Source organism: Chaetodon auriga, chromosome 6 (assembly GCF_051107435.1).
Source record: "Chaetodon auriga isolate fChaAug3 chromosome 6, fChaAug3.hap1, whole genome shotgun sequence".
Lineage (NCBI taxonomy): Eukaryota > Metazoa > Chordata > Actinopteri > Chaetodontiformes > Chaetodontidae > Chaetodon > Chaetodon auriga.
Genome location: NC_135079.1, coordinates 7,916,529 through 7,943,330, shown reverse-complemented (window position 1 = coordinate 7,943,330; position 26,802 = coordinate 7,916,529). Strand labels below are relative to the sequence as shown.

Genomic DNA, 26,802 nt, shown 5'->3' with positions numbered 1-26,802 from the left:
ATCAATCACTGAAAAAGATGAAGCTCTTTCAGCTCAGTACATGATCATTTCAGGACTACACATTTTAGCTACTGATGAATGATTCTTGTTCTTTGTTTGCGATGTAACGTAAGAAGTTAGCTCATGTCTGACACATGCTTCACCACTGCAACAGCACAGTCTTACACTGGCATTTGTATGTGCATGACACAATACATAAGTAAGATGGTGGCGCTTACCTTTGCAGACTGTCCCATTGCCGGTGTAGCCCGGCTTACAGGAGCAGCTGTGGCCCCCGACCATGTTAAAGCACAGGGCATTCTCATCGCAGTTGTGGAGCCCGCTGAGGCACTCGTCGTGCTCTGGAGACAAAAAAACACGACAGAAGTCACTTCAAACAAGCTCTTTGGTCTCAAATACACTCGTATTATTCATCTTTTATTTTAATCGAGTGGGGGGAAAAAGCAGCGGCGACAATGCAGACAATGTCATCTCCACATCTGCAAATCAACACCACGTCCAAGAAAATAACACTTGATTAAAGAAAAGCGAATGTTTGTTTTCCTTGTCGATATGAGGAATGATGGCATCCAGCTGGTAATTTGTTTTACTTTCCATTAAGAGTAAGAGATTTGAGGCTCAGTCTTGGATTAAATGACTTGATAGTTAGACAGCTGTGAGTCTACTAATAAGACATCAGTGACAAACCGCCGGCTGGAGGACGAGTCATTTCTCTACCTCCCATCATGATCTGTCAGAAGAAATTGTTTCAGATGCTTTGCTGTAATTTGTTGTTCTTTCCTGGCACAATATTCGGGACTCAATGATGAATCTGAGTTTTGTAACGACTGGAAATAAACTGACTTCATTTGCGCATACGTCCTGTACGTGCACATTAATGAGGTGCTGCCTTGTGTTGGATTTTGCATTTGCGGACCACTGGCTGTCTGTCTGCGTGTTATAAATTGGCACGGTTGGCCGTTAAGTACAGAGAGAACTGTTTTCTGTAAGTTTCACACAAGCATTAACGAAATGTCCCCTCGGAACCGGGACTCGCGAGCTCTCGTGGCGGCTGCTGTGGAGTTAGTGATATGGTTTGTTATGAATGTCCCACTGACAAGCTTGACTAATGGCTACAGCCCGTGCCAACATACTGTGTCCAAATGGCGAACAAATCTCTTCCCCTCTGCATGGTGAGGAGACCGAGCTGGCAAAATAAGATGTAATAAAGGCCCGGAGAATTATGTGCAAACAGTGTGATGATACCACATGAAAACCAGCAGAGGGTCGGTGTGAACGACGGAGAAGCTGTAGTCTGAGACAAAGAGGAGGAAAAGTGCAATAAACTCGCCAAAATCAATACTGAGTGAAACATGAACTACTGAAGGAATACAATTAAAATATTGTATTTGTGCTGGAAAATAATTTAAAACATGTTAATAGCACAATTAAGTTAGATACCATCGACTGCGGGCCCCTGCAGGCGCATTAAAGGATTATAATACAGAATGTGGAATTATAATGTAATCGAGTACTTTCTTTCAAACATAAAATACATGTTCATGTGTCTCCACAGAGCAGTGTGCGTCTCAACACAAAAACTGAACCAAAACCACTTCATGTCTTTATTTTGTTACTATAATAACCTCAGACTGGTTGGATAATGTGACCCAAATAATACCATTAAGGCTACAGGTTACTAATGGTGGATAAAACGTCATTTTTAAAGCGGTGTTCTTCTCATAATGCAGCCCACATCTTGTGTTACCTTTGTAAGAAAAAGAGTCATCATACCTTTTACTGAGGGGAACGGAATAAACAGTCCCCTTTAGAAATTAAATTTCGTAAATGAGACGATCTGAAGCTGCAGGGGGTGAAGTTTTCTTCCTTTTACGAGCCGATCGCACCCGTGTTTCCGCTCCAGACTTCATTATCGAGAAGCTGTGAGCTCAGGTAAATGGGATTTGATGTCTGCGGAGGCTGCTCCATCCGAACACTTTACTGATTTGAAATAACATGTTTAGCCGTCATAAAGGTGCATGATATAAGCAGTTTACAGCCTGTATTACACCAGATGCCTCGGCTAACTCTTACTGAATAACCCCCCAGTTTTAGTCTGTTACCACCAGCGTCACTGTGCTGACTTCCTGACCCTCTCTGGCCTTCTCCTCTGAGGCCTCCATCTTTGTTTACATGGTGAGATGTTTGCATTGTTAATCCTCGCTGCAGCCGCGGCGATCTAACTGCAAAATCGATTGATGCTGGCGTAAGACTTAAACTAAACAGTTCAAGAAATGTAGATCATTTAAGTCCTCTCCCCAGCTGCAGGAACATGCATTTTAATGCACGCCCTTCATCCGCCCCTGAACACAAAGGCAGATCTTTATCCCTCTGAGACACACAAAAGGAGAATGCTCGTCTGTCTTATTTTGGAGATTCACATAAATATTGCTTTCTGATAAGCACTTGCTTACCGAGCGCTACATCAGCTGAAGCGCAGAAAACTTTATGGACTTGCTTTAACCTTCTGAAATCTTCTTTTCCTTATTAACAACCCTGCATCCCGTCTTGACCCGCACGATGCAAAAACAATCTGTCTTTTTGCCAGAGCGCTCTCTAACTTCAGCGTTTGTGGAACATTTAGTAATTTAGCCAGACAACTTTTTTTCCTCTTTGTATTATCATGTGTTTATAGTGCAGAGAGAACTTTCAAAGGCTGCTGAAAGGACAAGGAGTCAACTAAATCTCTTAGAAAAGGTTAAGACTCTCGGAAAACACAAACACAAAGCCTTCAGCGCTAATCTGGGGGCAGCAGTTTGTAGTTATTCTAGTGCATTTCTGGGCCAGACTGCGCCTGACAGCCGATGGAAATAAACGCATTCCTCTCAGCTGTTTCCTCTCGCGCATTTCGTTCAGACGTTAAGCAGATCTCATGAGCCTCGAGTGCGTAGCACCTACTCACGAGCATTTTCCCACGACTTGGGGCTTTTTAAATGAACGCAACTGTGAAAGGCAGTGAGGTGTGAGGAGTGAGAGACGGCACCTGAGGAGTGAGAGGGTCAGGAACGCCAACGCTTGTTGCAGGAGACCTGAGCCGCATCATCCATTTCCCTGCCATCATCCAATCCATTATATCTCCTGAACAGACCGTGGGCTCACCCAAATTGAAAGTGACATTGTGATGAGCTCCTCCATCGAGGCTATGATGTATGTGTGCGTGTGTGTGTGAGAGATGGATTGAAGGACACTTAGGAGGGCCGGCTGCTCTGCTCTTGTTGCTGCATCACACACACACACACATACACACACACCTGCTGTTGGGCAGAATTAAAGTCCGCTCATAGGCATATAAAAACAGTAATAGGAGCACAGGAGAGATGAAAGGTGATTTTTTTTTTTTTCCCAAGGTCACATCTGCCAGAGCAGCAAACAGCCAGTCGTCAGTCTGAACAGACAGGGCCAGCAGAGCCACCAGGTGCTCTGTGTGTGTGTGTGCGTGTGTGTGTGCAGGGTGTGTATTATCATCATGACCCTTGAGTTCAGTATTGGTTACTTTTTTAGTTATTTAGGAATTGAGTTGCTTACACTGCTGCACTGAGTGTAAGGGACTCTAAATTTAATCGGTAAATCACTAAAGTGTGTGTGTGTGTGTGTGTGTGTGTGTGAGAGAGAGAGAGAGAGAGAGAGAGAGAGAGAGAGAGAGAGAGAGAGAGAGGTATTTCCTCGCTGACTGCTGCTGCTCAGGCTGCAGACAGATAAACAATCAATTATGTACAGCCTGTCACCAGGGATCTCTCTCAAGCTGGCCTGTTTCTCCTCCTGCTCGACTCCCTCCACCTTCTGCCAAAACAACACCAGCCTCAGTGAGGTCTGACCTCGGGCTGCTCTCCTCAAAACACTGTAGCCTCCACTTTAACTTCGCAATTACAGGCCTGAAAGCAAGATGATCGGCTGAGATGTGTGTCAGGGAAAAACTGTATTTGTCTGCGAGGATGACAACGAGGATGACAGAACAAAACCACGGAAGAGCCAATCGCAGCACGCTGCAGTACACCAAGTGTTTGGACAAATGCTGTCTTCTGTTTACTTAAAGCCAGTAAAACGGTCTCATTATACTTTTAATGCACTCTGTGCTGTAGATGCATTTCCTTCAGGCATAAAAGGTGCATTTTAGAACGTTTTAACACCAACAAATGATTATATTGGACCTACTTTGTGGGCTAAAAGTTGGATTTCATGGGAAATTTTTGCATCGATTTACTGGACAAACAGGAGGAATGGCATTGTTCTTCCAGCACAACCACCAGGGCGACAGTGGGAAAACAACATCATTCAACTTATTTCAACCTGCAATAACAGGTTTCTTTTTAGTTGTTAGCAAACAGTTGCTGATTGTCACATCCAGCAGTTACAGAGCAACATTATCATCCATTCGAAGGCCCGTTTAGCTGCTAAATTCTCCACCAGCGAGTCGTCTCTGTCCGTTAGATGCCAGGCATGTAGTGTACAGTTGCTTTTCAGAGGGGTTTTTTGTGGAGAAGAGCTGCCTGCTGTGCCTGAAGATGACGCTATGAAAGGGAACCAGTAAATAGTAAATCTAAGGGCCAGACAGCTAAACAATGAGCTGGAACTCACTACACAGCTCTGTAAAGCCGAGGGAAGCTGTAGATTCAGGTAACACTTCTCCGCTGGTTCATAACTAAGAGCGACGCCTCTCACGTTGTTGTTTGATAGATTGCGTTTGTAAAAATATCGATTGTCGCTGCTTTAAAAGTTTCATCAAAACAAAAGAGACCCTTCGTCTAAAAAAAAAAATGGAGGTGATGGCAGATTGTTGACCAATTCTAGGCCAAAAACACAGAGTAATTACTCAAAGGCGGCAGATGCTATGAGATCAATAAGACACTTAAAGGTGGAGTTCTGAACCACTAGTGGCGCTATGGAGCCTTGTCTTTCTGAGTGGATCTCCATGTTGTTTGTATCTTGCACAGGCAGGTGGAAGCACATGCATGCAGAGAGCACCAGGCGATGTGATGCGCAGTACGGCCGCTGGATTCACAGTATTTGGTGGCGGTAACGAACCAAGAAATTCAACAATGTGCCAACAAAGTTAAGGAAGATGAAGACTAGCAAACACAGATATGAATAAATATAGAAATAAGAACATGTTTGTGGGACCTTAGAAACACTGAACGTCTGCATCACCTTTGCATATTTCCTTTAAAATGCTACATACATAGCACCATTAGCTTCCCTCATCAGCAGCAATTACAGTCTTGTTAGTCAAGCTGCGTATGTGATTCAAGCAGACTACTTGGATTTCACAGAGAAAGAGGCAAAAACTCTGCTTATCCAACTCCCCCAAGCTGCGAGACCTTTTGAGCCGTCAGGCTGAAAGTCATCCTTTCTGATCTCTGTTGTTGTCAAACCCCCTGCTCCACCTTTGGTCCCTGTCCATCCCTTCCTCCCCTTCTCCGCCCAGCCCTCCCTCCGTTCCTCTGCCTCGAGGGCCCCGGGTCTGGTTATCACAGGATTAGAACAAGGACACACACCCTGCATACACACCTCCGGCACAAGCGCACGCATGCACATGTACACCTAGCACACACGCACACCTGAGGACAGCCTTCTTTAATAACATTCAAAGGGAGAGCACAGCCAATCCGCTACCTTTCATGGATTAGCTGCTAATCTCACAGAGTGAGGAGCACCTCAGGCACTTTGGGGAAAAGATGAAGAGTAGAGGGGAAGAAAGACGAGGAATCTTGACCTTCAAGATCAAGGATAAAGTGCTAGTCAAAGAAAGGGGCAAAAGAAAGTTTTCAGCTGAAGGCTCCACTGGATGCGGAGCCTGGGCTGTGTCAGGACATTTGGTTCTACATATTTCATTTAAACAAGTACATGAGACCCACATGTTTCAGTCTAACACCAGCTGGGATCTGAACCTGTGACCTCCCTCGCTGCAGGTGGTCCTGATGTAAAATACAGATTTCTGTCTGAGCTCGCTGACCCCCTGACAGGCTGAGGAGAAACACAGCCAGGGAGCCATGCTGTTTCATCCAGGCTTAAATCTGCGGATCAGTCCTTTAATCCACTATTCTGCACATAAACACTGAGCCATGAAATGAACTAAAGTCAACTTAATCCTCTTTACTAGCTAGACTGGTTCACATACGACGCTGTAATGCATGTGGAAATATGGCTATCAATACCGGGACATTGCTTCTGCTGAGTTTGCAATTCATTAAACGGTGAAAGCCATTGAGGATGATAAAGATGCTCGTATATCACGAGAATATACAATGTCAATAGGTACTGAAAGGGGGGGGCAGTTTAATGTTTCCTCCCACAGCTGTAATATTTCTTCTGTGGGCAACTTGGAGGAGTCAACACTCCCTTTGGACTCTTCCGAAATAGAAGCAGATGTTCAATTGATATTAATATGCAGTAGATTCTTGCAGCTACTATCTTAACACCTTCCTACTTTCACTGTCAATTACCGCCACCGGGAGCAGAAGGGCGACACTAAACTCAACATATCAACACACAGAAGCTGAAGCACCCTGGTGTGTTTTCCAGCATTCATTAATTTCCTCATTTAAGGACCCTGAATGTTACTGTTGCCACCTAATTGTGCGACAATTCATCTTTGTAATATTGGAGGTGAGATGTGCCCGTAGTTGTGATTGTGCTCGGTATCATGCTCTCTCTGATGGTGGATGTGTGGGAGCTGATAGTCCAATAACTCAGTGGGGAGATTACGACGGTAATTTGACTGAAGCAGGGAAAAAGTCATTACATCAAGCCTCTGTATAAGCCTTGGTTTAATCACACAAATTGACTTTTATATGGCGACGCATAGCTGTGTATTCCACTACAGCGACTTGAAGGCATTTTAATACGAAACTACATAAAATATAGTGACACAATTTAATCCACTGGGTTTGGGGGTATTAATCTTCACCGTGAATCTGGGGAATGAGCACACAGTGGAAGAAAGACAAATGAGTAAAACAATAAAACTTGCCCGCAGCTCAGAAGATTAGAGAAAACATGGCGAGGGAAATCACATAAGGTACAGTGGCTGTCTAAAGATAATATGAAAAAGACTGAGCAAGCAAGGACGTTTCTTTGTCTAAATAAGTCACAGGAGCACAAGAAAAGAGATGAACGTGCATTTGTTAAGAAACTAAAAAAAAAAACGGTTCCTCAATCTCATTTCTAAGTTGTTTATGCCTTGCAGAAGCCCGTTCATGAAAAGACACAAAGTCACAAATCCTTAACTTTGCTCTATTATTTCCTGATTTCCATTGACAGGGGAAGAGAGAAACTCTACAGGGGGCCCAGATGGAGCAGGAAATGGGAGCTTTCACCGGGTGCTCCTTGTGTTGCAGAGTCTCATGGCTTTAATTCAAACTCCAATGGCACGGCAGGAAGGCTGCGGGCCTAAATCCTCCAGCGTACATACAGCGCAGGCGGCAGCCAGCCCCTTCACTCTGCTGCTGCTGAGTTAGTTTGCATTGGTGCAAATTGCTTTTTTAATTACTGACGCTGAGAAAATGCAGCATGTTGCCTCCTCTGCCGAGACGATGCGCACAGGGAGCTACTTAGCACCGTGTTTCACAAGTTGCAAACAACTGCCGAGGAATGAGGCGGATCTGCCACTCATCACTGAGGGCTGACATTGTGTTGTTCCAGATGAAGGACAGAGACGTTACGATATGGAAGGATTACTGACTCAGATTTGTCTTATGGATTTCACTCCATGTGCGGTCCTGCGTTTCTAACAAAGCCATAACTTTGAACAGACACTTTTCTACGGGTGACTTTACAACGCGCCTTAAAAAGTCCTTCTGTGTCTCCGTCGCATCCATTTCTCCAGGCGTTAAAGTACATCTTTCACGGATGTTTCCGCCTGCTTTAAGGTTTGTTCCAATTAAACTCCTGTGCAAACATTTATTTTCGTTCACAATTTTTGGGTTGGGTTTGGAAAACTGGGTCTGGATGACATGAAAGAAATCAGTCAGTCAAATCAATATATATAGAAATTAGATCAATATTTCTGTTGGACGTAAAGCTCCCCTAACCTGGGGAGTCCCGATAGCTAAATGATTCAGGCGTATACCACATAACTGCAGCATCCACAGGCCGCCTTAGCTGCATGCAGCCATCCTCTCTCCCTTTGTTTCCTGTTCAGTGCAGGTAGAAAATGCCAAAAATAAAAAAAAAAAAAAAGAAAAAAGAAATCCTGGATCCCAACTGACTGCCTGAGGTCTAACGAGTGCAGGTTGAAAAATTCATAAAGACTTGAATTTTATCTGATGAAGTGAATAAAGTGCAGGATTTCTTGGTTCTTTCACAGTTTTTCGTCCAACACACCTGTTGACTTTGTAGAATTTGATTCCCTCAAGCTTAAATTTCCTGGTACCAGATTCAGAGGCTGGAAAATTACCAAAAGCTTTATGATTTCCAGCTGAGGGAATAATATGCATAATTAAGGCCCTCCTGTGGTTTAGGGGTTACGACTCTGAGCCACAGTATTCAAAGCTCCAAACCGCCCTGGGACCTCTCCGTCAACCCTCCACTATCGCCATCTGATGTACATTTATATAGGCATAATATCCTCAAATTCATTTCATTGACTTCATCAACAACAGATCTTTAAGTTTGAGGTTGTTGTGACTGTCTGACTTACGTTACCAAAACAATAGCATGTGGTGTGTTCAGCTAAGACAACCAACTGCTGCCTATTTTGGGAGGTAGGCTGTCTGTTCCTAAAGCACTGCCATATGATTGTTTAGACACTTCTTTACTACTGACAGTATGAAGTTACTGATCCACTCATGGTCTAAAAAAATGTGTCTTTTGCAGCGTTTATGTTGCCCAGCAGTTAAATGTTGCTCTCATAGTTTGTGGTAGCCAAATTCAAACATGGCAGCTATTTTTTTTATCAGTTACAATTAGATTTTTTTTCCTTTTTCTGTTTGCATCCAGCCTGATTGGTCCGGATGATGTAACACGGATCCTTTCTCTCATGCATATTACAATGTGTCTTATCTACTATAACCTGAAGACAAACTATGGTGGAAGAAGCTTTTATGAACAAGACCGGCTACCGCAATCACCCACAACACAGACAGAGAACAAAGACTGCGAACCGTCCACGCAATCTTTTCAGATTGATTTGGTTTGCTTTTGAAATTGACTTTGATTTCAACTTTGATCAGGAACAAATGGGTCTGCCGCCTCCACTCACAGTCTCACAGTCTCTCTGTTTCTCAGGTTCTCAGTGACTTTCTTCCTCCTTATCACACACACACGCGCACAGAGTACATTCGCACACCAGACGAAGACTGAACACACACACACACACACACACACACACACACACACACACACACACACACACACACACACACACACACATGCAGACGAGGCAGAGAGTCCACAGACATTTTGACATTTGCAAATAGGCCTGACGGTATTTTGTTTTTCAAAGTTTTCAAAGGATAAATGTCTTCACACAAACATTTTTTTTTTAGAAAGCTCACGGCACATATTTCAGATAACAAGCAACAGGCATGTCTCACAGTACAACAGCGCAGAGAATCGTATTAATGCTTTCTTATAGACTAACTATGTGTAATCACGGAGTTTCAGGCAAATCTAAAGTTTTCACAAAGCAGGGAGACAGACGTGCTTTGTAATGCACACAAAGCAAACGCAATCCGAAATTGATTCGACACTTTCTCTCAGAGTTCAATCTTTTCTCTGCGGCCAGCTCGTGCTGAATCATAAAGCAGTGAGGCTGGTATTGATTCCTGTGTGCGTGTGTGTGTTTTATTTTAATGTGGTGCTAGTAATCACAGCAAAACCAATAAGAGCAAATCAAGCTGAGACATTAATCCCTTCGCATATTAAATGAACAGACCGTGCATAATTGCAGGGTGACAGATTCACAGACCGGTGTGTCAAACCAGGCGCCGTCTGGAATATGACTAACAGAAAAAAATGGAGAGGAGGTGTAGCACATGACTGAGGTTTACAGTGTGTTTTACAGGTGTCGTATGATAACTGTGTCTCTCTGTTATTACATAATTTTATATGACAAAGCTTCTTGAATCTGTCTCACGCTGCACCCTGACACTGATAACTCACTACGTTTACATCTGAATGTCTGGCTGCCTCTTCCTCCCTCTGTCTCTGGAAGTCGGTGCCTCTCTTGGCTGCACGATTCATCGTGATGAAATCAAACACCATCCTTCAGTGTATGACTAAAGATGCAAATTAAATCACTTCAAACTGGCAATAACCTTCTGTAGACATACTGTATGAAATGCCTCTCCCAGCCTCCTCTTGAATCTCCTCAAGCCTGCACGTCTCTCCTCGTCTGCACACCCATACACCAACAAAACATCCTCCTTATTTGTGCTACTTCAAGCCTGCCACCAACCTCCACACAAAATGGTTGCTGCGGAAGCTGAAGCTCACGAAGCCAGAATAAAAGCCCTCTCCACTTGATTCCAGCCTGTCAAAAGGCCAGCGGAGGAACTCACCTGTGCAGGAGTAGTCATCGATCCTGATGTAGCCCGTATGGCAGATGCACATGAAGGAGCCAGGGGTGTTAACGCACATGGTGTTCTCCCTGCAGTAGTGCTTCCCTTCAGCGCACTCATCAATATCTGAAGAGAAGTCAAGAGAGAGGAGAGACGGGGGAGAACAAAGCCGGGTTACATGTAGATCGCTGTCAACTGAATCTGTGAATGCACATTTTTATTATCAGCATTTTCTGATGTAATCCTCCCCGTTAAAAGGTCAGTAAATAATTAATTATGCTATGGATATTAACAGGTGTCCAGATACGAATCAGCACAATGCGCAATGGTAGATTAGAGACATCCTCCTGTGGCGCAGATCAAACAATATTTTGAATCCGTATTCTGCATTGATAGCTCGAGCCTCAGACCTCGAGTTTAAGCCTCGAGATCACATTTGATTTCGCTCTTTATTTTTCAAGCCTCTTTCTCTAAGTGGCATTCAGCAGCTTCATCAACGTTCCCTCCTGAGACGAAGTGTGAAAAAAAAATAATATGTAAAGTTTGAAGTGTTTCTGAGTTAATGACATTGTCCACAACAATTTCAAGCAAAATCAGTGAAAAGTACATCATTTCTTGTATAATGCTTCCTAATCTATGGAAAGGATGAGAAACAACCGAATCTGACTTTGATTTCACTCGTTTTTACTTTATCCGATGGTACAGAAATGTCTGAAAGGATGCTACAGGCAGAAAGGAGGAAAGGAAAGTAGCCTAAGTTCACTGTACATCCAGAAATGACCTTTAATTACCATAATTAATACAATATTCTGATGTGTAGTCACAAGCATTAACCTTATTTACCATATTTGTTGGTGCATGTATACGTATCAGCTCACCTTCTGATTATACAAATAAATTAGCTGACTGAGCCGTCTTGTCGTCTTGTCCTACAAAGTCGGTGTGAATGTTTAGGAGCTTCCTGAATTAATCGAACATGTTGGAGCGAGCCTTAATTGACTCTGGCTTTCATTAATTTCTAATTAGGGATAAGATGATATTAACATGTAGTCACTGCTGATTTCTGCTGAAAAACAATTCAGCTCTCAGTCCTCCAAATTATACTAAAATCTGCTGTTTGTCTGCACCCTATCAGCACAATGACGCCATTTTTTTGTCGATAACTGTTACAAATCACTGATAAATAAATCATCGCCGGGATTATACTGCCGCCTATTTTGGGTGCCCCCTCCTGGATCCTGGGAACCATCTTGTGCAGTGTGCCCTAGTTGATTCTTGCTACTGAAGGTTCCTAAGGGCTTCTACGCGGCCAGTGGGAAAGGGCTATTTGTCTTCATCAGAGGTAGACAGAGGTCGAAATGCAGAGGGTCCTTGAGAGGTGGGTGCTGAAGCACTTAGGGTTGCACCACTCGATTTTCAATCTATTCAAAGTAAAGCTCTCCGCGTAGTGGCTTAGCTGCTTTTCTCCAGACCACTACTGGTGATTCAGTTCATCTGTGTGGTTGAGCATACTTTAATACTTATGCTGTAAATAAATACTGCAGAGTGAGAGTTATGCCGCTGGAGAAGTTAATTCAAAAGGCTCTGCAATCAAACACAGGTGTTTCCAATTAATCTGGCTGATTAATCCTCTGTTCAGCCGGGCAGAGACATGCCGGGACTCACATGTGCTCAGCTGACCAAACTTTATGTATAAGTAACAATAATAATGGTGTACGTTGTCACATCTTTAGAAAAGGTGTAACAGGAGAGTGAAGCAGGTGTCAGTCAAACACAGTCTAAACATACAGAGTCCACACAGGCCTGACAGAGGTCATAAAGACTTCACATAGGCATAAACGCCTCTAAAATCTTGGCCAAAAAAACATAAAAAGATGCATATTGTCACATTTAATCAGGCGCACACGAGAGTGATGGATATTCAAGATAAGGCAATACAAGTGAAAACACCTGTGTGGGTATCCCATGGGAGCTGATGGGTGCTCTAACTGTGCATACTGAATTTCTAAAGTGTCCACACACAGTGTTTCATATCAACCCCGTACACACCCATGGTAAACCCACACAGGTGTTTCCAGATTGTCAGACTGTGCGGCTGAGCGCAGACCATGCATCTCCATCACTCTCCTGTTGCACCTGAAATGGGACAGCATATGTTTCCAGCTTTTTTTCTCCCCCCTTGCTTTCCATGCATGAGATCAGTAAAGTAGCTTTGATTTGATTAGAATTGGTAAGCAGTGCTAATGCCCTGCATAGCTCCACCCAACTCCTGAGCACAGGTCTTATCAGCCAGACCACCTGAACAGAGCCACACAGGACACTGACTGTTTAATGTGAGAGGGCAGTTACTAACAACCGCTAGGAATTAGCTAACAGCTCTGCAGCTCTATGGAGCTTTTAGCAGCTTTTATCCTCTTTTAGCTTCACTTAGACTATAAGGTCTAGGTCTCACTGCTCTGCCATTCATAAAATCTTAGGTTGGTCCCGACAGTGTGCACCTGCCTAGCATGCAACAACAGAAAGAGGAAGGAAATGAGTCACCGCTGAAGAAAGTTGGGCACAGAAAGCTGAACACTAGACTCTTCTGGAATTAAAAAAGAGCTAAAACAACACTGAATGGGCACCAGGTCGCAGGAAATATGACCCCAATGGGATGATTGTGTAGCCTGATAATTAGACTGAACTGTTGTTTCCTTTCATTCAGCCTGAACTTGTGTTAGCTGATTTCTTGTTGATCAATCAGTCGAGAGCGGCACATCTGCCTCAACAGTACGGAAGCGGCAGCTCTGTTTGCTAAGAGCAGTTAAAGGTGCGGTGAGTCATTCTGGAGAAAGACGGTTGATACTCGCTGAATCTGAAATTTAGCCAATATCTCCTCACGATTCGCTAAACTGTTTCTCGTACACAGCGCTGGCTCCACAGATGGGAAAAAAAAATGAGAGTGGCTCAGACCGATTTGCACAACGCTATCACGGCCAATCAACAACAGGTGGCGTTCGTGGTCAAGGGGAGACGCAGGGGAGCGAGAAGGACGGTAAATGTGGTATGCTAACGTGTGATTGTATTGTGAAGGACAGATGCCAGTAACAACAGTCTTTCTCCACAATGGCTCACCCCACCTTTAAGCGGTTTCTTCACTATTTTTCAGTGTACGTAGCTGGATCATCTCTCTGAATGTGGCAAACAGCTCTCAATGGACACAACACCAGACCAATTTGAATTGGTGAACAAATCTGAGGTTGATTCAGAGGTCTGGAACAGGTTAATGCTCACGTTGCTCTGCCTCTGCTAGATAGGTTAGCTGACAATTGTTTGCTAACATGTTAGCATACCACCTTGATGAGCCAATGCAGCGTCAGGGCTGTTTCTGCTTCTGCAGATTTGTTTGAAAGGGTTTTGGCAACCCAGTAATTAAACCTCGGTTAGTGCAGCTTTAAGAATATGATTTATTAGATTGTCCTTTGTATTTCCTTCTCGTTCTCATGTTTCCATATTTAGATCCATATTAGCTGTTGCCTTAGCAACAGCTATTCCTGGGCTCTAAACTGCATGCCAAACCATCAGACAGAAGATGCACAACACTGCCAGGGTAAACAAAATAATCTTGATAATGTGATGCAACCAAATGCAATTCGATGCAAATACGGGTTGAACCGAACAAACCCGGCTGTGTAATATGCTCCAGGGCCGTGTTCCTGTTGATAGTACAGGTCAAACGTAGGCCCTTTTTGAGAGACGAGCTCCGTAGTCCTTGACATTACCAATTTATTATTCATTCACTGTATTCAGTGTCTGTTAGAGCACAAGAGGACATTCACCCCTGGATACGTTTTGTGCCAGGTGCTTTCACGAAGAGCACTTCAAATTGAATTTCAATAGATTTGCATTGGCATTCACTCGGCTTGCATGTCCTTGGGTAGAGCGCCGCCCACCAACCCGCAAACTAAGAGCTCAGCACCTGCCTACAACTGTGGCATTCACATTTCCGTGGTCTTCTTCCTTTCACAGTTTCATCAATACTTGCTGCCTTCAGCTATTCAAAAGCTTCACGGATAAATGAAGCAGACAGACAATCGTCGATCAGCTATGAAAGTACATGTGTCCTTCACTAAATGAATGGAGGCTAATTAAACCCTGTGACTGGCTTTGTGAGAGAGGGAGAAACAGAGATGTAGAGAGCGTGGGGAGAAAATGGGAAGCAGAGGAAGGGCAGACAGCAGGACAGGTAAGGAGAAGAACCAAATTAAAGACAAAGACAAGCTATACTGTCGAGCTAGACAAAAAGAGGGGAGATGAGACAGCCAGGGAGAGAGTGAATGACTGAGATAGTGAAGTGAGAGAGGTACAGACGGAGGACATCAGGAGGTGGAGAGAAAAGGGCGGGCAAAGCAGTGGATTAAACATAGAAAGATGAAGCATGAGAAAGAGCCAGTGTGAAGTAAAAGTGTCGAAAAGTGTGTGAGTGTGTGTGTGAGGGACCAATTGCGATAGCAGGAGACGGAGATTTAGATGGCAGAGGAACAGAAGTGGAGAGAAAGCAGCGAAAGCTATTAACTGTCACCGAAGAGACAGAAAGTAAGAGAACAAATTCGCTCTGTCCGCAATCACAACGGTAACCTTGAGCGGAGGTCTTAGGTGACAGCTTTCCCGCATTCTGATTGGCCATCCGTGGTGCGGCTTTGATTTAGAGCCTATTAACTGTAAGACACCATCCATCCTGCCCTCGGTGACAGCAGTTACGTTTGCTAAAACAATATGTTAGGAGGTGAGATGATGAGGGGCACCGCACGAGCACGTGGGGGAGAGCGACCATCTCCATCTCCATTAGCGCACTCCATTTTCTTGATTGGCCTGTCACATGGACACACGTGATGCGCCGAGCAAAGAAGGCTGGCCAAGAGTCAGCAGCGGCTTTTATCGCTGAATGGAGTGCTCGGGGTCAATCTTCTTCCACGCCACGATGGATGGACGGAAAACGTTTCTCTTTTTCACCTTTGTGCGTTCCTGCGTAACTACTGAATCAATCACAGTCATACCTCACGAGGGCTGGTAAATTTGCATTATTAGGACAAAAGAATTGTGCATTAATTCCTGCTGTCAGATAAAAATTATATCAGGCTGCTTTAGTATTTAGAGAGCTGAATGAAATCAGAACTCTGCATTTCAGATGCATTCAAAATCATGCAGGCATTTTTAATAATCCAAATTCCTAAAAATCAAGCACTACACCATGACCTTGCTCAACAGTACGACAGAAAGTGATGCAGCGTTGTTGTTTAAATACTATCTTTGCTTTAAGACGCCTTTAAACATCATCCATTCTTATTATCCTTCTTGCATTAACAAATAATGGTGCGTTTTCTTCGCCCTGTGTAAATGTGATGAAGCATGACACCACAGTAACACACCACATAACAGCAGGGTGTGGTCACAACTACAACAGGCCACACCTGACCACACCCAGCTGTGATATGAGGTGTCGTCAGAGGTTCATAGGATGTATTTATTTCCTAAATTGTGGGCTTTTCCGTATTCCTTTGGTGTGTTATATAGCCTTTTTGTGCTTGTAAAACATCTGAGTTATTCTCTCCCACAGAAAACTGTGCTCCTGAACAGCCCGTAATGCCTCGTCAGTGGTCCAACCTTTTCTTCCGTTACTAGTCTACTGCTATGAATCACTATGTAACACAGCACCACCTCCAGCTCAGTGACCATCCTCCACCTAGATGACCAATTTCTCTGTCATTGGCTGCAAGAAGCAACACAGTCTTCATCTCCTCCCACCATCTGAGGACAGACGCAGTGGATTAAACTTTCTTTTTGATGGAAATGGAACTGGAAAAGTCTTGTGTGTGCTCACCATTTTACTTCAGACTGCTTTGAAGGCCAGTACAAAGCTAAGAGCTGAGCAGAGGAACTGCTCTGTTGTTGGCTGCCAGAGTCAACACAAAGGTCTTCAAAACTCACCCCATCTGAGGATGTCAAGACCCAGCGGATAAACTTTATTTTTGATGGAAATGTGACGGAAAAATACTGACAATGACTGGAAAACCAGCTCAAGGATAGATCGACCTCCAATCTGTGATGCGACTTGAAGCTGTAATTTTTGCCATGTTTTACGTTGTTTTACTATTTATTTTGTTGGTTAGCCTGTTGAACTTGGTGTTAGTATGTTACAAGGCTAATGTGGCTATGTGACGAGAGCGATGTGAGCTGACTAATGAGAACAGACTGTGCTACTTGAAAGGTGGTCAACAGCAAAAGAGAGCACGAGAAATGTGTCATTTAATGTGTTTTTTCAACTCTGAACATGTAAACCTCTTCTAATAGACACCTAAAATAAAAGCATGAATCTGAAAATGAGCATAATATTGCCTCTTAAAAGTACCGGAGGTCAGCAAAAGCAGTATTGTCAACTGCTGTTGAGCAAAAAGCACTGAAAGAGATGTGGATAAGGACGGATAAGAGGGTAACATATGTGCACTGCTGCACTGGAAAAACTTCATGAGAGCTGTAGGGGTGCCAAGCTGCGAAAAATACCAATGCTTGCATAATGTTTCTTTGAGCTCTAATGTAGGCCAAAACTGCCTGCGTATACTGATCCAGTGTACATTTACATGCATTCAAATACACAGTGATTCTACATATGCATTCACCACGTGTTGTCATATCGTTGGAGGTCATTACTCTTCCGAAATATTTAATATTTCCACTATTGCTCACCTAAGTCATCCTATAACTATGTCAATAAGAAACAATGGCTTATCCTTCTCTGCTTGCATAGCATGTAGTTTCTAATGGGGAGCGTCCTCACTATCTGTGTTTCATACTGCAGTACACCAGGGTCTGGGAGCAGGGAGATAACACTGGTATTGCCTTTGGATGTCCCACAAAGACGCCCCAATCTCTGCCATTCCACCAGCGGCACCTCTCCCTCTCTCCCATCCCTTCCTTAACCATCTCACTTACTCAAGCAGATGGCTTTCAATGTGTGGCAGAGGCACAAGGATTGCCAAAACATTGTCTGATATTCCTCAGTAGCCAATTCCCTCATGGCCAGATTTATAGCAGTCAGAGGAAGCAGCAGAGAGACAAAGAGCTGTCCCTGCTGGCCAAACAATGTCCCACTCAGCAAATAATCTCCACTGTTGGCCTTGGTTCCTCATGGATGGAGAAAAGTGTGAGAGGATGTCATAGACTGGCTCTTTTGGTTCGGGGGGGGGGGGGGGGGTGACACTGGATCAAATATTGAGTTATAGGTAGCTTGTCATTGTGAGTGGAAAATAATGGTTTTGGTTCAAAGGGATTTAAATCACTGTGGAAGCCATAATGTTTTGAATTACTATGTGATTATCAGGTCTTTGAAATTAGCTTTTGTTCATAGAAACATGAAACAATCTTGGTGAAAATTGGTGCAGTATATTTCCTGCTTTGAAACTACTGCTTTAAGTGGCCCCACAATCAGATTTTGATACTACAAAAGCCAAAGGATGGAAATTTTCAAATAATACACATTTAATATCACTTAAAAGGAATAGTTCAACACTTATTTTCTGTCTTTTCAAGATTTAAATGAGTACTGTAAATATGACAGAGAGGAGATGATTAGCTTAGCTTAGCATAAAGACTGTAAGTAGGGGGAACAGCTAGACCAGTTAAAGGCATTTCTTTGTACTGTGACTTCACATTAAGGACACATTAGTGAGCATTCAGAGGTGCTGAGAGGCCCATTTTGTTACCTTTGAAATATATCTCTTACAGAAACATGTTTAAAAATCAAAGGTTTTAATCGGGGTTGCAGCAAATTAATGAATCCACTCATTAGCTTTTAAATCAGCTGATTATTCGTTTCGTCCTGAAGATATTTCTATAAGTGTGACAAAGTTAGCAGGACCACAGAGATGTCATCAAATTGCTCATTTTGTTCACAGCCCAGGAGTAGACTTTTCTTCCATTGTATTTTCTGGGGGCTGAGTATTAAGGGCTGTTAGCACATGATGAATGATGATGTAGCTGCATTTCACGGTGTGTCTGGGAAAAGCAGTTCAACAAGTGAAATTACTCTAAATCCTCTCCACTTTCTTTCATTCAGAGGAAAATTGCTGTAAATGGCAAAGTAGTGGGGTGTTTTTTAATCACTTTGCTCCTCTATTGTTAGAATCTTTGGGGACAACTGCTATTTTAAAATCTGCTTTAAGGGAAATCTCAGGGAGAATAAAGCACATAAAAGTCATTTCTTTGAAATTCGGCAGAGCAGCTCATAGTTTCTTTTCGGAGCCATCACCTGAACATGAACTACAGATGTACTTTTTTGAGAGAAAACTCTTCTTTTCAAATGACCAAATTGGATCACCAATGCAAAAAGCCCCAAAACCAATAAGCAAAAACGTCACTGCCAATTTGAGAAGGAGCTGGTGGCAATTAAGATGACTGAGTGGAAAAAAATCCCATAAGGAAAAGCACAGTCAACGTCTAAATACCACACACTCACACCGAGATCAAACACTGTAAACACTTTGAAGCCTGCTACCTGACGTAGAACAATGAACATCAAATAAGGAAAAGACGGAGGAGTGTGTGTGTGTGTGTGTGTGTGTGTGTGTGTGTGTGTGTGTGTCTGCATGTGTGTTCTCTCTTCTTGTTAATGTGTACACACATTCTGCATGTTCACCACGTGACAATTTCCACATGAAACTCCCATCCAAACTAAAAAACAAGTCCTGGATCCTTGGATGAAAACATCAACCAGAGTGAAGAGTCTGTGTGTGTGTGTGTGTGTGTGTGTGTGTGTGTGTGTGTGTGTGTGTGTGTGTGTGTCCACATGTCACATTAAACATGCACTTAACACACTTCGGCATGACTTAAATGAAGGCGGGTGCGTCTCGCAGACAAAACTGCCTTGTTTACGTTCGTCAGCGTAAATGGGGGATTTGCTCTCCATCACAGCTCTCATTAATCTGGGAAAGATTTTCCACCACGCGCCAATCGATGGAGCATCATCATCCATCACTCGTCAGTCTGTGACCGAGTGCAGCCTGCAGGCCAGAGGTCTAAACAGGGAGTAACACGGAGCAGAAACGGCTATTAGCGCTCTGCGACAGGACGACCTCCCAGTTCCTCTACATCAGGGCTCTAAACAGCTTACTTACACTTAAATGCTTTATTTTATGTCCCTTTTTCTAACTTGTATCTTTTCATGTTGCCTTGTACATCTTTTCTTAACATCTTCATTTCTCATTTCAAACACTCTGAATGGCCTTGCTGTCCAAATAACCTTGCCTCGATCACGTTTAGTTCAACAATGAATGTATCGCCATGTACTTGCCTTTCTCCTTTTGTCTGTATACCTTACTTGGAGATTCATGATTTCTTGTAATTTGATGTGCTGTATGAATAAAACGGCCTTGCCCGCTATTTGCAGAGATCTTCATAAAAATCTTAATTGGATATTTTTGAGTACATCTACAACGGAAAATTCATCAAGATAAAACTCAGATGCGGTTTTACATTGAGGCATTTCTTCATTCACTTTCATTGCATTGATTATTACCAGCAGAGGTTATTCATCCATCAAGGAGCTCAGCTACTTTTGTGTCATAAAATTTAACTGTATTGGGTTGTAAAATAATAATTCATTGATGAGATGCTGTGATAATGAAAGATTTACAGTAACCAAGCAATAAACAAAGTGTTTTGCTCAGTCGTGGAAGAAATATTTGGATCCTTCACTGAAGCAGCAGCATTTTATATAATGTAGCCGGCCGAGGCGGAGCTCATTTTAATTACTTTATACACTTTTGGGTGGTTTAATCTATATTAATGCATCGCATTTTAAAAGATTTAATGTCTCGTACATAAAAACAACTAACTTAATGTAGTTTATCAGGAGGTAGGAGGCTTTATCGTGACTTTCAGTTAATTGTTTTGCTCTCTGTTTCCTGTTCTGGCTCACTCTCACCGCTCTCAGTAACCAGTTGGGGAACATAGAGTTTAACAGTTAAATAGTCAGACAGACATTTCTCACGTAGGCAGAAACAAACAAATGACCATGCTGCTCTTTAACCAATGGATGTGCAAATAAACACGTTTGTCAGATCAGCTAAAAAAAAGGTGTTTCCACTGCCTCCAAGTGGCCAAAAAAATCAGTTTTCACAGGTTTAAGCAAAAGGCAAACACATGACACCTGCGCTTAAGAACAGCACTTGAACAAATCTACTTTGTCTTGAGTCAAGGTTTTACTTCATGTAGGTTTTTTCTGCACAAAAACCACCTTCATCATGACATAAAGCATACATAGAAGAATCATCCCGCTGGCATGGATGCCTAAATTTGACATAAGGAAGAAAGCAGCCACTGATTTAAGCCTGATCCCATCTGGAAAAGCAGCAGACAGGAGATTTTTCCCATGTGGCATTTGAAGGATATTGGCCGAGCAGCACTCAGATACTTTTATTTACAGTGGAGGGCGCTGTCTGGATGACGGTGGGATTGTCTGTTTGGGGTGACATTTCAGCTGGGTCACCGAGGTGAGGCGTGTATAAACACCCACACAGCCAGTCAGAATGTGTATTTGTTTGGCTGTGTGTGATTGGTCTGTGTGTGTCGGGGTCAGGTCCCTCGCAGGTGGGGAGCCCAGAGGCTCGAGGCTCATCTCGCCATTGATTGGGTTTTGGAGCGGGCCGTGCTCTTCAGTCACTGCCAATTAGCCTGCTGCCACCTTGTGACATTCAAAAGATAGCATGGCGGTCTGTGTTCACATATGATATGCTCAGACACACACACACACACACACACACACACACACACACATACACACATACACACACACACACACACTGCCATCACTTATAGGTAATAATATCTCAATGCGTGCAGGCAGGCTGGATGTTTTTAATCACTTATCTTACATATTCAGAATAATCCTACATTATCACATCTACCTTATTTACAATATTAAGTTAAAAATTCCATCATTTGACAAACTGTCATCATAATAATCAAATCATGTCTCATTCCTCTGTGCCATAGAGCTGCACTGTTGTCCAAAACCCATTAAAAACACTTCAGTGAGCGACAGTGATGCACCGGCTGACATGCTTCTTCATTATAGTGAACACAGGCGCTGTCGTTTATACTGAGTCAATCCCACACTTATCATCTTTGTGCTGTACAGATTCATTAGAGGAGCAGATGTTTAATAATCCGCCGCTGAAAATAGTCCCAACAAACGCACAATTTAGACCAGTTGGAGCGGTGTTTGCTTAAAACTTTAGGAGCCGGCTGCTTTAGGAGATTGCTGAGGCTTTTATGAGATGCAAACTAAATATTTATGACCTGTTTTTAAAAATGTGCATTTTCAATATGAACTAATGGGTTGAATGTGCCAGACGGGCCAAGAAGTCAGTAATGCACAATACATTCTGGTCTTTTCAGGGGATTTGTTAAAAATAAGAAAAGCACAGAATGTTTGTAATGCTGTGAACACCACAAACAGAATCATTGTCCAGAGGCAGAACTCTAAAACCTGGACAAATCAAACCAAAACCATTTGTAGTTTGGCTGAACTGACCTCTTAATGTTTATGTTCTTATCTATCAAACTAACAAACTGCCTAACACATCTGTCTATTTGTGGAAATGTGGTATGTATAAATCATAATTCAACTAATGTGCAGCAATAGCCCTTTTCAGGACAGGCTTTACATCAAAATAAAATCCTGTCTCACACTTTGTCTCCTTCTATTTCCTCCACTTAACAGAATATCATTCTGTATTTCACGTCGGCCATATGGGCGCTACAAAAAAAACACCCAAGCAGCTCTTCTTTTTGAGCAGTTTTGACAGAGAATTTCCAAAGTAGGGCATTTCAAAACCAGACAACAATGGGAGATGTCTCTCCGCCCGCAGTCCTCTACAATACTGAGATGAATAATGGTATTATCGCAACATGTTGAACTATACTGATTGTTCAATTTAGAGACAATCACACAGTCTGTCACTTCTCCACTGCTCGCCCCTCTGTCTAATTCTCTCCTAAACACATGCATGCATGTAGCAAAATAGGCCTTCAGCCTGACTGCGCCGTGAGGATAGGATGGAGGAAAGAAAACTGGGCTCTATTTCTGTTGCAGAACTCAGCGCTCAGACACACAAATACACAGACATGCACCTGCACACACACACACACACACACATGCAGACTTACACAAAGGCAGGGCTAGTATCCCCCTGAGTTTTCCCTACTGCTGCTTCTATGAAAAATTTACACAGAAGTGATCTCATCGGCTATTTTGAGCCCATCTCTGACCTAGGAATGTTTTAAAGAGCTAGTATCCGTCTCTGCTTTGTGTGATGTTGGTCTTTACGTTTGACAAGATCCCAAAAAAGGCTGCGTGGGTGTGCGTACACGAAAACCTATGTTCGTGTTGGGCTTCTGTGTCTTTCCGTTTTATAATCTCCTTGCTGTGTTCAATACACAAAACTGCCTCTAATTTGGACTTTTCATCTCATCTCGCAGGGACGACTGTATTGAAACTCATCTAGAATTGAAAGGAGGAGATTTCACTCATCTGTCTGCGCATCTCCTCGAAGCTGCAGAATTGTGCATCATACGAATACACACATTCTCTCATCCATTTGCAGGATCCTCATTGTTTTGGCAAGACCGTCGGTTTATTTTCCACACAGGACACGCACACACACACGAACACACACACTAAATCATATAGTAAGTGAGTTACAGAGACACACAAAAAAAATCAATTGCTTTTGAGAGAACTCCATCAGCAAAATGAGTCAATTTCAGGTTTCTCTGTGCAGCCTCTGATGCAAACACTCGCCACAAACTCTGCCATCCAATTTCATAGCAAGAGTCAGGCCGCTCTTGAGATGAATAGTTTGGGTCTGAAGTGTTGATGTTGGAGGCACAAGTCTGTCTGATTGTACTTTGTTTCACACTGGTAATGGGATGGGGCTGCTCCATCCTTATTTCGAGAACAATGTGATAATGATAAAACAAAAAGCAACCCAGCTGCAAAAAAAAATAAAATCAGATGTTGCTTTCAGCACATTTTCACTGCAAAATGATGTTAATGTAAGAGTGGAACAAAAATCGAGCCTTCACTCACGACCAATACAGAGCTAAATATTTACCACACATCATGCTGTATCTTCCTCTGTGACACTTGAATTAAATGGATGTTCAAAGCCATTTACTGGGAGTCAAAGTGAGGTCAAAGCATACCTGAGCACGCTGCTGGAGAAGCATTCAAACAGGCATTAATTGACTTTTTGCCATTTGGGGCAGAGCAATAAGATGAACACACAACACTGACATATCGCCACTTTTTAAAGCTGTTATGGTGAGTGCAACATTTGCAACCTGATAGATGTATGTAAGTCTAATATTCACTGCGTTTAGCCCTGTTTCGGACTCCACCAACCTCTAAATATCTGGCTCTGTAGCTGCTAAATGCTAAATTCATTCACCAGCTAGCTGCTACCTTTGTCTGTCTGCCGTCTGGTGCAGGACAGGTAACAGGTTGATGAGGGTGGTCAAAGTCATCCCTTTCATATTACATATTTGAAACAAATATAAAAAGCAAAAGTACCACAATATAAAAAAATGCATTACAGTTAAAATACCTGCATGCAAAATTGTAAAAGAAGTATTATCAGCAAAATGTATTTAAGCAGAAGTGTTACTGATGTATTAACGTATAAGCGAGTTCTTATATGTGGTTGTGCGCTTCACAATAAATCATCTTGTCTCTAAATATTTATATTTTCTGGGTTTCTGCCAAGTTATTTGTTGCCTACAGCTGTCAAATAAATGTAACTCAATAAGAAAGTGCATCATAACAGGACTGCATAGGAGTGTATTATATATAGTAAGTATAAAGTAGCATAAAATAGAAATACTTGAAAAGCCTACAAGCACCTCTGAGTTGTGCTTCAGCACGGTGCTCGAGTTAATGTTAATTACATCCCCCTCTGTCTGAATGCTGCTCAAAGAGACCACTGTAATGGCGAACGAGGCCAGCAGTTGCCATTTGATCAAAACCTACAACCAAAAGCATCGCTTCCATTAATTAAAGACAGATAGTATCTGCAATTATGCAGTTTCCCTCAGACCATCTAATTACCTGGACAACGGCTCGTATCTGTGAGTTAACGTGAGATCTGCAGACGCTGTGAACTACTACTCCTTCGTTTAGCACCGCGGTTACCGAAACAAAACACTCTGCAGCTCAATTGACTCTTTAGCCTCATCGTGATGAAGGTGACAGAAAATATATTACAGGGTGTGTGTGGACTGTAGATAAAAAAAAGAAATAGGCCAAGGCTCGTACTCGCAAACAGATGCTCTAAAACTGCACACACACAATGAAGAAGGAAGATCAAGAAGGCTGTATATTGACACGGCAGCTGTCAAGGTCATACGCAGAAGAATCTGAATAACTTTGATGCCATGTTTGCTCATTAATACCAGAGATGCACAGGCGTAGCAGTTATGACATGTTGTTAACTACATATTTTACTGCAGGATAGCGCGGGAGACGATAAAGTCATCATTTTTTAACGATGCATCCAGTCAAGATGCGAGATGAGGAATTCAGCTGAGGCACCGTCGCTTTAGCGCGTGAACGTTTGAACTGTGAGCAGGTTTTTTCACAGCTTCGCCATCAACATCAAATGACCTGCTCAATGAGGTACAAGGCACGTTTTCAATCACATAATGTGGGACATTCAAAAGGCAGCGAGTGTCTGTTTTTAAAAGAGCGCCGTGCTGATGTATCAGTCACACTGCCATTTGCTTAAAAACGTGCAACGTGGCTCGAGACTTAGTGTGCAATCAGTAACGAATGACCTCCGTGAAGATGGATGGCACGACTTTAATTGCTCCCCCAGCAGAGTGATGCTAAATACATGCAAGCATGAAGGCCTTCAGCGTGTTTTTATATCACGAATTAATCAAGTGACTTTGAAGACAAACATTAGTCTCTGAAAATGCATTCTGAAAAGCAGTTATTGCGTGCTGTGGACACAAATAATGAGGGGATTACAGGCTCCCATCACAAAAGGATTATGCGATAAAAGCATGAATTCAACAAAGTGCTTTCATGGGTATTTAGCAAATGTCTGCATTATTTTGCAACTCACGGTGTATGTATTTCCATTTTTTAGCATTCAATTTTTTGTTTTTTCGTTTAAAATTCAATCAAACGAACAAAAAAACAGCCCAAATCTAAAAGGAATGGCACTAAAGGGACAATAAAGCAACATTTTGGAGGGAAACCTTTCAGGTGTCAGGTCAGCAGAGAGTAATATGACATGCTTATAAAAATAAAAACCAGAGGAGAAAGAAATAGAGCTAAAAGTGTGAAAAACTGATCTAATGCCTTGTATTTATTGTGCTGCATTATCTACCACGGGCCTCAGGCGAGTCTGTGGAAGTTGATTTTATATTGTTCCAAGATGAATAGCGGGAAACACTTTGTTCTGAAGGGTGGAAAACAAGCCGTGACATCTCCTACTATGCTGACTGTGAGATGACCCCAGCAGGAATGAAAGAACGACATAACGGGAAAAAACTAAGAATAACACTTGTATTATCCTTTAAATTTAGAGAAAGGTGTTTTTCATGGTCACACGGGCATGTCTAAAATGAAGAAATCCATTAGAAATAAAGAAAGAAATCACTTCTAAAACAGCGAATGAACGAGCACCGAAGTTCAAGGTCGATATCACCCCGCGCGCTCGCTTCCCACCGTGTTATTTTAACGTCTAACATGGTTTTCTAGCTGTCTGTAAGCCTTTTGTGATGAAGACGTGTGTGTCTGCAGAGGATATGCGCGTTACGCCGAGCGGCGACAGCGTCTTGACAACTGTGCATTCTTCAGTGTAAAAATAATGCTGAATTAAACCCTTCACATCCTCCCTCCTCTCATGACCCATCTGATGCAACATTAGAGGAAACAAGCACACTTATCCACTCTTGGAGGGCAAATAAACTTCAGCTAAAAGTCACGGTTTGTTATTCAGAGCCATCCCGTACCTTCACAGTAGGCATTATCGTCTCGCAGTGGGCGGAAGCCATCCTTACAAACACAGCAGTCTCCTGCCTCCAGGTTCACACAGTCGGAGTGCTCCACGCAGCCGTGGCCCTCTGAGCAGAAGTCATGACCTGCAGGAGGCACGCAGAGGAAAAGGTTGAGACCCAGAGGAGAGGAGAGGAGAGGAGTGATGGACACACACAGGGCCGGTGG

The 26,802-nt window shown here is 42.8% G+C and overlaps 1 protein-coding gene across 1 annotated transcript in view; it reads right to left on the bottom strand.

The window, feature by feature from the left end:
- The window catches only part of nell2a (neural EGFL like 2a), a 79,839-nt gene that overhangs the window by 26,714 nt on the left and 26,323 nt on the right, over nt 1-26,802 (bottom strand). The window contains exons 12-14 of the mRNA XM_076733621.1: nt 26,592-26,720; nt 10,536-10,661; nt 219-341 (exon numbers count right to left, since the gene is read on the bottom strand). Of these exons, the coding sequence (XP_076589736.1) occupies nt 219-341; nt 10,536-10,661; nt 26,592-26,720 (378 nt within the window). The remainder of the gene's footprint in view (nt 1-218; nt 342-10,535; nt 10,662-26,591; nt 26,721-26,802) is intronic.